General features: G+C 42.5%; 1 protein-coding gene across 4 annotated transcripts in view; it reads right to left on the bottom strand.

Moving 5' to 3' along the window:
* LOC148033276 (metal tolerance protein 4-like) overlaps nucleotides 1–13,968 on the bottom strand; it is a 56,124-nt gene that overhangs the window by 25,736 nt on the left and 16,420 nt on the right. For all 4 annotated transcript variants that reach the window (XM_087681167.1, XM_087681168.1, XM_087681169.1 and 1 more), the window contains one exon: nucleotides 7,745–7,911. In XM_087681167.1, coding sequence (XP_087537293.1) covers nucleotides 7,745–7,911 — 167 coding nt within the window. The remainder of the gene's footprint in view (nucleotides 1–7,744; nucleotides 7,912–13,968) is intronic.

Below are 13,968 nucleotides of genomic sequence, written 5' to 3'. Positions count from 1 at the left end.
AAAGGTTTTGGAGGATACAAGAGGTAGAAGCATTGGCATTATCAAAGGAGAAGAGCAGGCAGCCAGGGAGGATTTTGTTTTCCACATTAGGGGATAGGACCCCTAGCTCATGGCAGAATTGGGTAGATCAGCTGGCTCTCTTCAATTCACCAGGAGAGGATATTCTTCCAAATTGACGAGTTTTATGGGGATGACTAGGCATATGACAAAGACGGCCTAGTTGGGGTTGTCCTGGGACAACTTTACTGGACCACGCACTGGTGCAGTTGGTTCTTTTGGAGGGAGTTAGGGCAACCACAAGTATCACAGTTCCTACTCAGTTGTATTATGATAAGCATCTAGGGAGGTTGTTACCAAGATCTAAGGGGCAAGGCCCTTTTCAACTTGCAAGGCAGCTAGGAACTTGGATGAGTGCCTATAGAAAATATGCTCTTTTTTCAGAGAGGAGGCCAAGAACTAGAGACGGGGCCTCTAAAGGGGGGAGAGAAACGTAATGATGTATTTATGTTTGCAAGAGGCCAAAATGACCTATGAGACCAAGAGTTACAATTTTCTATAAATGATACAAGTGTCTAAAGATAATTAATATAACAAAAGAAATCAGAATCTAAATGTTGCTAACAAAAGAAAACTAGTTGGTAGTATGAGGGCACATATCATCTCAGAAAATCCCTCATTGGTCCTAGAAGCATAGTCTCAATCTCCTCCCATGTAGAGAAGAACTTGGGTAGTAGCAATGATTTGTTGTATCCTCTTGTGCATATGTTGTCAACATATTTGTCAAGCTCAAGAATGCTTGGATCAGCCAAGCTTCACTATTCAATCAATCAATTTCCCTTGTGTAGATGTAACTTGTGGCTGTATAGGAGGCTCCTCTATACTCCTTTGAAGTGTAAATTGAGCCCAGTTTGAGGCTAGCTTGGTGCTCCTCATGAAGAAATCTACCGGCTGTCTTTGGACGCTTGGACACCCTTGACAAATAGGTGCTCTTATCTCTAAGAATGGCGTCACGGACGCCAAGAAACCTAGTCTAGAACCTTCCAAAGAATTATCTAGAACCTTATTAGAATCTTCTAGAACTTTCATGAATCTTCTAGAAGTCTCTAGAAGGTTTCTCAGTGTCCACGACAGATGGTCTCCCTCATTCCTCATATCTTCAGAAGAAAAAGATCAAGGCAACACTAGTCAGTGTAGTCCATGACAGTGGGCCAAATCCATCCTTGAACGCACAATGAAAGTGGACCTGGATTTGGTAGTACATTGGGCATTGGCAAATGGGATGTTTCTTTGTCTTTGGGTATTGTTGGCAGATTTGGCACATGCATTCCTCTTGAGGTATAGATGTATACCAATCTCTAGCTAGTGTGAATAAAGCCGTTATCAATAGTATGGAGAAAATGGTATTGTTTGAAAGCCATCTTTGTCCCCATCTCTTGTACTGGTCTCAACCATGTCCTCTTGGTCTCCAACTGAATAAGATCCTATCTGATGATACTGCTAATCTCTGAGTGATTGGAAGTGAGAGATGATGCATCAAGGAAGTACTGAAAGGTGGGTAGCCAATCCATGCTAAGACTGTGTGACTTAAAGTCATAATGTCATCTGGGCATACCAACATGATATATTACCCTCTATAGCAAGCTCCCATAAGGACTCAAGGGCTAATCATGCATATCTGTGTTGAGGGAGCTCCCATAAGCTCTGTATGAATGAAATTGATTTGGTGAGAGCCTCTATAACAATCGGAGGAGCCCCTAGCTCAACTTTAACAATCTCATGTCGGATTGATGCCTTACATCTCATCATCATAGAAATCATGGATACTAGTGGCCTCTCCATCAACCTTCATCCATCATATGTACAGCTTGATCTACTCCAGTGGTCAAGGCTGGCCTCCATATCTATACTCCATACAATAGTATGGATGTAACTAGAGTATCAAATAGTTGTTACTTAGTTCAAGATTCCTACTGTACGTGTGGGCACATCTTCTCCAACCCTCCTCCCAAAGTCATATACCCTTCTGTGAGCCTAGTCTTTGCTAACTCTCTCATAAAGTGGGCCCTGTAAATAAGGCCCCCCAAATATCTGTAAGAATCAATATATACACCAACTATTGTCCATAGCTCGTCCTTCCCTTCCTCCGGTAGAGAGCTGGTTGAAAGCAACAAGACCTTAGGCGGGCAGCACCGGCTAACGGTGGCTGAATTGAATCCACGTGTAGAGCCTGCTCTAATACCAAATGTTGGAAATGACAGCCAGCTATGGAAGAGAGAAAAGAGACAATGAGTGTGCTGAAGCAAAAGAGTAGAGTGTACTTTTGCTGAATTGAAAGAATGAGAATGAAAGGTACAAGATAAGTCTAAGATAGACCTAGCTCTAACTCAACTAGAGTTAACTGAATCTAACTCTAAGAGTGGTGACACAACTTATAACTTTAGTTGTATTCACACTAAGAACTGAAAAAGAACTAAAGACTAAAACATTGGGCACTACCCATAGAATTTGCAAGTCCTAACATCCATTGCCCTTTGGTAGCCTTCTATTTGCTTAGAGTTTTATATGGAGAAAGGGTCTTGCTCCTTGGCTGGCTTTCTTCATCGATAGACTACATCGGTATTGGCACTCTTCTTGCCACCCTCAGATCTACATCTCCTTTGGCCTTCCGTCACATCTAGGATCTGAAAGGGGGTGTTAGCAATCATGTGTGTCTTGTGTGGTCATCTCCTACCTATAATCCTTGGTCTGAGTCTAATGAGAACACAAGGAGCTTTGACATTGTATTTGTCTATCATTTTATGAGTTTTAGACGCTTCAGATGAAAGGCACATTAGTGCATATCTTTTTTGTGCACTTTTGGCTATTTTTTTGGGGTTTGACCACATTTAGGGTTTTCTCTCTTTTTCACCTATATATAGGCAACATACCCTTCCACTTTCATTATCCATCATTGATCCTTCATGATCAGTCTATCCTCCTCATTTTCTCATCCCCCTACTACCATCTCGCATCCACATTGATGCATAGAGCTGTGTGTTGGGGGTGACTATTGTAGCCTTGTACCTTTCAACCATTACAGTCACATTGTTCCTTCTCTCTCTTGCGTTCTCTTTGTCTCCTCTCTGTATTCACTTTTCTCTTTCCATTACTCACTCTCACACATCTGTCATGGGGACATGAATTTTTTCGATGCTCTAATCTTGCCGATAACATTTGATAAGATATTAATCAAATGTGCAAGGTTGTTTAGCACATGTGATGCACATGGTAGTTATTTCATAGTAACAAGCCAAGGACCGCGAGAATGCAATGGGTATCAAAGGCAGGAGTTGTGATAAGTCATGTCTGACAGATACTAGGTGGTACCCGATGTCACATTTGGGCCTAGACCAATTTATTGACCACTGATGTTAATGGTGATATTAGAGGCTATATATTCATGAATTAATTAATGCAAGGCTATGGGTCATTAACTACTCAGGGATACTCGAAAGACAAATTGGTCTAGCCAAATTAATTATTGACTGGTGAAATCAATTTTTTTAGCACTAAAATAATTATTAAATTGATTTTTAAAATATAATAATTATTTTTCAAAATTAATATTCTGAAAATTAATTTAATAGGTTGGATAATGTTGAAAAATAGGATTAGAAGGCTGGTTTTAGCACATTGTCTGCCAATCATGATTAGACCTGCATTATTTGCACCTAATTTATTGGGATTTATTGTTGGCCAACCAGCTTGATTATTTTATTATTTTGGGCTGACCAACTTTTTCATAATGATTGCTTATTTATAGGCTGGGCTCCCTCCTCCTTTATCATTCACTTTAGCATACTCTGACATTTGCAAGTCTTGTTGGAGAGAGAGAGCCAGTGCCATTGCCTACTCAACTGGTGAAAAGGAAGGACCAATTGTGTCTGTTGTGGTGCTTTTGACAATACACTATCTTCACATTGGTTCTTCTCTATGTCTGAACCATTCTCTTTTTTCTTGAATTGTTGAACTTTTTGTTTTGGGTTGTTCATCCTCTGTGCCTCTCTCTCTCGTATCCCTGACTTTATCTTCTCTACATCTCACCTAAAATGGCTCCTCCATAATGCAATACTAATGACAAACTCAAAGGACCTAACTATCTAACCTCGAGTGCTGTTATGAAAGCTTGGTTTGTGCAAAAGGGACTCCGGTACATGATTCCAAGATCATCCTTGTGTCCTCAAAAGCCCTCTAGACTCTCTTCTTCCATCAAACTGGGACAACTATAATTTTGAGGATCCAGTCCTCGACTAGAACAATGATGATATAAGCCTCTGACAATGTGAGTTGTAAGCCTCTTTGTCAATTAGAGACTATCCAATTCTAGGTGACTACTATGATTCATAAATTCTTTTCAAGATGACACAGATTGAAGCTCAGCTTTGCCCCATATAATCCACCCTTCCTGAAGCCCATCTTGTGGCATGTACTTTATAAGCTACCTCTAAAGTTTGATGATTGGCCAATGCCTTACGAGCTTAGATATTGATGACTCCATTCAGTTTTTGATCATATAGACTCAATGCTACTAGGGAGGTTCCATCTTGATCTAGCAGCAAATTTGATGCTTTTGCAGCTCTAGTGCAGCTCTAGAGAGGGGCGACAAGTAGAAGAAGAAGAAAAAGCCAATGCTACCATTGTGGTAAGAAGAGGCATTTCCAAAAGGACTACAAGAATCTAGTGGCATTGTGGCAAGAGGAGGAGAAGAAAAAGAAGAAGGATAAGGACTCCAACGAGTCATCATCCTTAGATTCCGACACTGGCTCCGGACAAGTAGCAAAGGCTACACAAGCATCTACAACTTTCTATCCCTACTAGTGTTGTAATCCATCATGACTCTTTGGTGCTAGAGAGGGAGCATGAGAGGATGGTGGTGCTAGGGCATCCAAGCCCCATCCATATATACGAATGGTGGATCTTGAGTGCAGCATTCCATAGCATCAACTAAGTCTTAACAGATTTAGATCCTAGAGTTGGTTGGCCTTTCAAGTTCATGATGGGCTGTTTGATAGAGAATGGTTTCTTTGCTCCTAGTCTGTTCTCACATGAGAGGACACTTTGGTGGTTTGGCAAGGGGGGATTCCATGTGCTTTTGCAAGGCATTTATGACAGGCATTAAGATTCAGCTATTTCTTCTGTGTGTGGAGGATTCAAATCATAGGCCTCCAAGGGAAGACATGGCAGTTGGATCCCCTCATAGCTTCATCAAACATCCAAGAATGATGCCTCTAGATTTGGGAGAGTCATCCTTTGGATGAGTTGGATTGGGATCTAAGAGAGTAGCTCTGGCTAGCCTCTGCAATCCCCTCCAGGAGAGCCATTGATTTTCTTTGCTTACATGGCCTAGATTGGTAGACACTTGCCAATGTCAACTGACAAGGACTCTAACATGGACTGGACCCCCTCACATATAGGCAGAACATTGCATCACAAATGTTTTCTGCTAGACATTTTGACGCCTTTGGGATTTCCAGTGCCCAAGGAGAGTTTCCTCCTTCATGTGGCTTATAGCACATGGGGGCCTTGCAATCAGAAGGCCTAGATGTAGTGGGATGGAGGCTATAAGCACTACCCACAGCAATGCTCGGAAACTCCAAAGCATTGCCTTTAGTCACGTGAGGCAGCACGGCTAGTGTGAATAAGATTTTGGCAACTACTCTGTCAAGTTGCACCTAGCATGTGGTGCATTTCATGGGAGACCTGCTGCCAGTAGTTAGTTAGCCAGGTCTGCCAGTTACTCATGAGACAAAGACACATGATACGATATTCATCATTGAGGCAGGATCCTGTGCTGTATTAGGTCTGGAGGCCTTGCCCAGCTGCCAAGTACTGCAGCCTACAGCACCATGATCAAAGGCATGGGAGATCATTAGTAGTCTCACAAGTGGCACATCTAGAAGGCATGCTGCCAGCTGATTTTCAGCAATGAGGAACTCTCAATGTATGCTAATCTGGCATAGCTTTGGTCATCCATCATCCACTCACTCCATGACTGGTTGGATCAGCTATAGGGTGACTCTTGGCACTGACAGGAGATTCAGCAGCAGGTCATGTGCACTTGGGGTGGCCATGGCCTATTCTTCACATTGCAAGTGGGCACCCCTAGAGGTGGTACATTCCCACTCCATGGCTTCTATCCCACATCCCCCTAAAACGCCTTGAGAGGCCTGTATACATGAGTGATTCATGATTTACAGACAGCTGCAGCTAGGCTATTGAAGACATGCTCCAGCAGCTAGATTATTGAGCACATGTACACCTTTGTAAAATTTATTTGAGTAATATAATTAGCCACGCCTTTCCTTGGGAAAAAACGATCACATGTGCAGCCATCATTGCATTATTTCTGGTTTTCATAATCATTAAGCTCCCTTTATTGTTGGTGATTGTCTTTTGTTGAAGAGCTGTCCTACACACTCATTGAAGAGGATATTCAGCCAGTAGCTACCAGTTCTACATGGTGCACACAAATAAGCAACTAAGGCCCCAAATATGGGATACCATGTGCAATGGACCAGACCAATACATACACCAGGAAGACACTTGCATTTCAGAGTGCATGCCTCTTGGGACAGCTTTCAAGATACTAGCATTCCTTTACTCTGGTCGGTTTGTTCTTATCATCCCCAGAATCTGTCAAGAAAAAGAAGAAACTTCTTCAGATTCTGACACAGTTAAAAGTCCGAGAGAGAGAGAGAGAGAGAGAGAGAGAGAGACCCTGACCCTTTATAATTATAGTGCAGCCAGTACTCATGGAGATTCATGGCTTGTGGTCTCACCATAACAGACTCCCGAAACAATGTTGCAGGTTACAACCACCAAAAGGCGATGATTAGTCCTCACTTGTTGTTTGACCCTTCAGTTTTCACCAACTTGTCCTTTCCAGAATTGTATGATATCTCACAACATCCCATTGTTTTTCAGAGTTTGCAAAAGTTCAGAGCTCAAAACATACATGTATGGGAGGTACTTTAGCCCATTATAGTCGGATCTAGCTTTTCAATGCAGCTTGGCAACTCTTTCATGCAGAATTCATGTGGTCATGATATTCAGCATGTTTGCTGCTACTATTATGTTCTCACTGGAATGAGTATTGTGCAGTCACATGTTCCAATTGTAGAGCTTTGCACAGTTGCAGAAAATCAGAGAAATTGAGGATAATATGCTGCGGATAGAATGACCACAGAGGCTCAGAGGCCACTCTCTTTCCTTCTTTCAATCAGTCACTGTGAGCTCTTTCTATGGGCCAGGAATCCAGATAGACTGGAATGTAAAAAGTAACAAAGGATGCACTTTGCCTTCGCATGTACCTAGACCCCACATTTTGGATGTCAATTGTCTCCACAACTACTGCTCAAAAGGGACCCAAACAGAAGGAAGATGATTCTTCAATTACAACATATGCTTTTGGCCATATGTATAGCAATTATCAAGCCTAACAATCACATGAGGACATGGAAGATTCTTTTCCACTGACCCTATATCTCTCTGATATGGCACTCATTGTTTAGCCTACAAGAGAGAAGCAGGGCTCTATTGTTTAAATCTGATATTGTAATGACTCGTTGCATTACTGCAACTGTCCTAACCTACTGGATCATCTGCAATGGATTCCCTGAAATGCTAAACAAAATTGTCTGAGAAGCTAAAATAAGTAGAATGAGCATGTCGAAATAGAATAGCATTGTGTAGCACAATCTGTTACCTTCAAGATCAAAAGTAGCACATTTGCAAGATTTGAGATATTCACAGCCAAATTCTCCCTTGCATCCTTTTCAGAGGGTTGGGAAATAGGGTCTGAGTTGTCTAGTTCATGAACCTCTTTATAAGCTTGTAAAGTTGCCTTTTGTTTTCTGTTGTATTCCTCTGCCGCTGTGGTTAAAATAGAAAAGGTAACAGTTAGGGTTTACTTTTCCCCACATGTTGTGATATGTACTTATTTGACATCATAACTCACTGAAATGCTAACTAGAAGATTGAACATGCACTTTTATTCAACATGCACTTTATTTATTACATCCACATCAATAATGCTGCATTTATTGCTCCAAAAGCTAGAGCCATTCATCATCTAGTTAAGGATCCTTCTAGTACATGTACTGAAGCACAGCAGCTATCTGTACAAGTAGTTGCATAATCCAACCTTCCAACGACAATTGTATTGAACTGACAGCTGATAATGTTGAAAAGTAATTCTATCCCTGATGAGACCATGTGTGGCTGAAACACAATACTGCTCCAAAAAGAAAGATGTTTTGATATCTGTAACAGGCCAATTCAATGAGACTGTGTGGACCAACATAACATGCTGGCATCTATGAAAGGCCCATTTGACCTATGAAACTTCATTCTACTCCTAGGATTTGCTTCATGGAAAACTAAAGTGATCAAGTGCAAGTGTGAAACATGATCTTAGTGATGAGAAAGGGTGCCATGAGAGAATGGAGCCATTAGAGAAAGGCATACTTACCAAGAACAGGGAACAAAAATGGGAACGGAACCCCCCGGAACAGGGGAAATGCCCAAAGTTAGGGAACGCTCTCTCTCTCTCTCTTTTTTTTTTCGTAAAAGGTAATTGTATTAATTACGAAAAAAGTACATGATTACTTGATTACAAGATACATGACGACAATCTAAGTCATCATGTGAAGAGATTCTAAGTACTACACTCTCTCTCTCTCTCTCTCTCTTTCGTAATGGATGTTATATTTATAAAGTACTAAACGACAAAAGAGTTACAAAAGTCATGGCAAAGACGCAGAGGAAATTGCCATATGCTAGGGAAGTAAGTCCTCCCGAGGGAGTAAGTCAGAGTGCCGAATGAGATCTATCTGCCAATGCAAGAGACCTTTAAGCCTAGCAATATGTCCCTCAACATTAGAGGCTAACCCAATCAAAAGGGCTTAGCGAGAAACCAACCACTGCTCGCCAAACCGCTGACAAGAGTGACCAAATTTTCTTAGCGAGAGGGCAAGAAATAAATCGATGACGGGCCGATTCCACACTGGTGGTGCAAAAGAAACAATTGCACTTGGAAAGGGCTGAAGCAAGAGGAAGACCACCAATCATCACCCTCCAAAGAAAGACCTTGCATTTGAAAGGTGTCTTGTTCAACCAGCCCTCCATCACACTTACCTTCCACCATGACTGAGATTTACGCAATCCCCATACAGTATTAGCTTTAGTAACCAGCCATTGATAATCTTTAATCAGAAGATGATACACCTTGTTAGCTGAGGCCTTTTCCAAATTCAGCCGGCATGCAAGGTCCCAATCTTGCCAGGGACGATCCAAAGCAAGGGCAGGAAAGGGTTGTCTGCTCTGGAGCACCATCAAAAGCTGTCCCCATAAATCACGGTATCCACAAGGGATCCTGAAAAGCCTCCTGGCTGTACGAAACGATATCAACACATTGCGACTGGCAAGGGTGGCATCTCAACTGAAGTCAAGCCCAAACGTGCCATGCGGTTAAATTTTGGTCTGAGCTCATGATTGCCTTCCCAAGAAAGCAATCGCGAGACTGCCAACAATTCCAGTTGAAAAGAGTTAGTAGCTAAGCGGTCCTCCGCTGGATGCCACTGAGCCTTCTGGAGAACCAATTTCCAGGAACATACCAAATGAGCAAGCAGGGAGGATGAAGGACTAGAAAACCGAGAGTTTGCATTAACAACATGCCACCAGGAGCTCCGAATTTGGGTATTACCATGCACAAGCCTGTGATCCTTAAGAAAATAACAGGCTATAAAGACCCACGGGTGATAATCCAAGCACATGGCACGAAAAAGAGACCAACGGAGTGCTAGCATATGAGTTTCGGCATCCAAAATAGCCCCACCACCCATGCGTTTGGGGGTACATGCATGCAACCAAGAAATCCATGAAATGCCTACATGCAAGGAGTCCTTCCATAACATGAAACGAATATACTGAGTAAGAGCATTCAATGTAGTATTCCAAGGCAGCAATGGCAAGAAATATGTAAGCATTGGCAACATAATTGTCTGAGCCACTTTGAGGCGAACATGGAAGGGCCAAGCCTGTGACTTCCAATACATAAACTTAGCTGCCAGTTTCTGTGAAATCCACTCTAGTAGTTGCTTTGGCCGAACATCAACACCCAAAGGGTACCCAAGATGCCTGACAATGGAACCATGGGGAACAACCATTCCCTGGCAGTCCAATGACTGCAAATCTAACTCCGTGCAATTGAGAATGGCTGATTTCAAAGTATTGATATGAAGGCCAGAAGCATGACCAAAGAGAGTCCAAACATCTAATGCTTTGCGAAGATTATCCTTGTCCGCACGCAAAATCATAAAGCTGTCATCAGCCAAGGATTGACTAATGAAGTGCTTTCCAAAAGGAAGAGACAATCCAGCCAACTGAGTAGAAGCTGCCATATGAGATAACATCAAAAGAACCGGATGAGTCGCAAGGGCAAAAAAGAGAGGACTCAAAGGGCAACCCTGTCTCACAGAGCGTGCAAGGACAAATGGCTCGGTAACACCACCATTCAGCATAACTCACGAAGAAGCCACAGCACTAATGGTGTAGATCAAACGAGACATCCGAGTACCAAGGCCCATAGTAGACATAAGTTCTACAATGAAAGACCAGTCTAAATAATCAAAAGCCTTTTCCAGGTCCAATTGAATCAATACCACCTCCTAATTAGAGTGCCTTGCATACTCAATAGCCATTTGCACATCTAAGACATTATGCAGAATGTTCCGGCCCTTAATGAAACCATGTTAAAGAGGATGCACAATGGCAGGAAGATGCTTATGGAGCTGATTCGCCATCACTTTGGAAAAGATTTTATACATAGAACCCATCAAAGAAATTGGTCGCCAATGTTTCAACATAGACGGCGAATGAACTTTTGGAAGCAGTTTAATAAGTCCTTCTTTCCATGAAGAAGGCATGAACCCCGTTTCCCAAACCTGCTGAAACATAGCCATCAATGGTTTCACCAATCGAGTAGCAAAAACCTCAAAGAATTCATTGGTGAGACCGTCCCAACCGGGACTTTTATCCTTAGGCAAGTGTAACAAAACATCCATAACCTCCGTCTCACAAATATCTGTCTCCAAAGTAGTTTGCATGTCATGTGGAACCTGATTGCGGACCAAATCATAGAAAACTAAGAGGGCATGAGTAGTTTGGTCAGAAGGTGAAGGAGTAGAACCAAGAAGGTCTAGAAAATAATTCCTACACATATTCATAATAGTCTGAGGATCAATGACCATTTGACCTTTTGCATCCTGGAGTCTAGTCATATTCTCTCGAGCAAGAGATGCATGGAGAGCTCGAAAGAACTTATGAGTTTGACAAGCACTATCTTGCAAATTCTCAGTCAAATTTTGCAATTTGGCCTGCTGATAAGATTTCAACTGAAACTCTTTAATAAGATTAGCCAAACGCATAGCCAATGGCAATAGAAATACATCATCTAGAGTCCCCACCAGTAGAGAACGAACCAAAGCCAGTAATTCCTCCGCTGCTTGTTGACGCCGCAGATAAAGAGAGGCATGATGGATCCCATACTGCCCAACAACCCACAGCACATTAGAGAGCAATCATTCAAAAGAAGCATTGCCCTCAGAGGAGAAGTCCAATAAGAATCTATCAATCAATTGCTGCATATAACCCTGAAAGATCGAATGCTTCAAATAAGACGAGTTGAAACGCAAAGGGAGTCTATCCAAAAATTGCTTAAAAGGTGCAGTGGGTTGTACAAGCATCTCAAGCTGTAGAGAAAAATGGTCCGACAAGGCATATTGCTGCAACACTTTCATTTCCAGCATCTCAAGAAAAAAAGCATCATCCTGCATGATGTACATGCGGTCCAACCGCGACCATGTAGTTATATACTGCGCAAAATGAAAAGTAAACCCTGTAGAAGAAGGGTGTAGCCATGACCAGAGATCTTGCTTAAGTATGGCAAGAGCAAACGCATTCCACGCACGGCTTTCCGGAGCGTCCATCACCGAATGCTCTAATGTGGACTGTGAAGGATCAACACATATATTAAAATCCCCCATCAAAAAACCCCGTCTGCCAAGTGACAAGGAAGTCTGCAAAGTATTCCAAAGGTCCCGGCGGAATAAAGGGTCATTTGGAGCATAGAGCCCAAGTAACCATAAGATCCCTCCTTCAAATAAAACTTCAATCACCACAAAACGACCATGTACATCATTTTTAATAAGAACAGGCTGATATTTCTCATGTACAATCATAAGCACACCAGAATAATGCATGGCATGTGTCCCTGTATAAAACAAGCGAAACCCATGGCAATCCACAACTTTTCCTGCTTCACCGTGACTCTTGTGCTCAACAGCACACAAGACATCCCACTGATTCTCATGCAATAAACTCCACATGGCATGTTGCTTATTGCGAGAACAAATATCTCACACATTCCACGTGGCTATCTTCATGTGTATTAAAAGAAATCAGGAACGAGGCAAAGCTTGTCTGGATTTAACCTTTTCTACTAGAATGTCAAGGACTCCCTCATCCAAAAAATCAGCTAATACGGCAAAAGAGTTTTGACAACCAGATTTAGAGGTAGACGGTGTATCCACTGTCTTGGGGATGGAATGGGGATAACGACAATCCCATGGGATAATCACCTTACCTCTAGCATCAAAAGCCAACTTAGCAGATGGGCCCTTCAGACCATCCGTATATACTTTTCTAGTGGGCTGATTGCGAGGAGCAGAAGAAACCATAGCATGAGCCGTGTGCTCCGAAGACAACATGGCTTTCCTGCGAATATAAGTATGCAAGGAATCTTGTGAAGCATTAGGCACAGTATCCGCCATGCCAACCTCAAACCTTTTACCTTTTTTGGCACGTACATCTACCTAGTCATTGTCACGGGAATCCAAACCCGAAACATGTTGTTTGCCTTTATCCAAAACTTTAGGTGGCTGGGTCATATCTTGCAACGGAGCATCAAGCACCAGATCTTCCATGGGAGGCAAAACATGCTCAACATCTGAAGTCGGTTGCTTCGCTGGACATTCGGCCATAAAATGCCCCAATTTTCCACACGAAAAACAATGCCCTCCAAAGTTACCCCATTTTAAACGGAAGTGCAAAGAATGCATGCCAGAGCAATTAAGCCGTAACCAAGCAGGCCTTTTCAGAGCAGTGTCCCATAACATACACAAATGGTTACAATTCGTGGCCCTTAGGCTCGGGGGAACCAAAACAGTGCCCACAATGGCCATGGCATCCTTTAACAGAGGCCAATAAACAGCCGGACAGTTTTCCACTTCAACCCACACTGGGCATTCACATTGAAGCAAGCGCTAAAAATCTGCCATTGGGCGCCATGGCACAACATGGACCAAACGGCAATCAAAGAACAATGGCAGTTTAGTCAATAGATCAGCACGATGCTTCTTGGATTTAAACAGCATCTCATAAAAGGCTCGGGGCCCAACAAAAATCTCTTCAACACACTCCCCTTGTAGTAGACTTTGCAGCCACTGGCGAATATAGGAAAGCACTAGGACCCTACCAGTGAAGAAGAGTATAACAGCACGTTCATAAAACACTACGAATGAGCGCAAAACATTTTTAGGATCCACAGTGGCTTCTAGAACATCTTCAGTTTCAGAGTCAGAAAACGCTTCATGATTATGTTGAACATAATCACCAAGCAGAGTGTTGGCAAACTCCAACAAATGCTCCCAGTCAACATCCTAAGAATCCACAGAATCAGAAGCAACCTGAGCATAAGAACGTTCTTGATGATCCATTGTATCTTCTGAAGTATGCTTGGTGCGTTTGCCCGTAGGCTGGAAGTCAAGACCAGGTGGCATCTCCTCTATGCAAGGAGCCATATCCTCTGGTTCCTCTGTTTCAGAATCCGGACCAAGGGCTGCCACCATTTGGTCAATAAAGGCCATGTCC

Source organism: Lygodium microphyllum, chromosome 7, assembly GCF_053477565.2.
Source record: "Lygodium microphyllum isolate KBCC chromosome 7, Lygodium_microphyllum_v1.1.10, whole genome shotgun sequence".
In the NCBI taxonomy this organism is placed as follows: domain Eukaryota; kingdom Viridiplantae; phylum Streptophyta; class Polypodiopsida; order Schizaeales; family Lygodiaceae; genus Lygodium; species Lygodium microphyllum.
The sequence above is the reverse complement of the archived record's forward strand: the minus strand, read 5'-3'. Positions and strand labels throughout refer to the sequence as shown.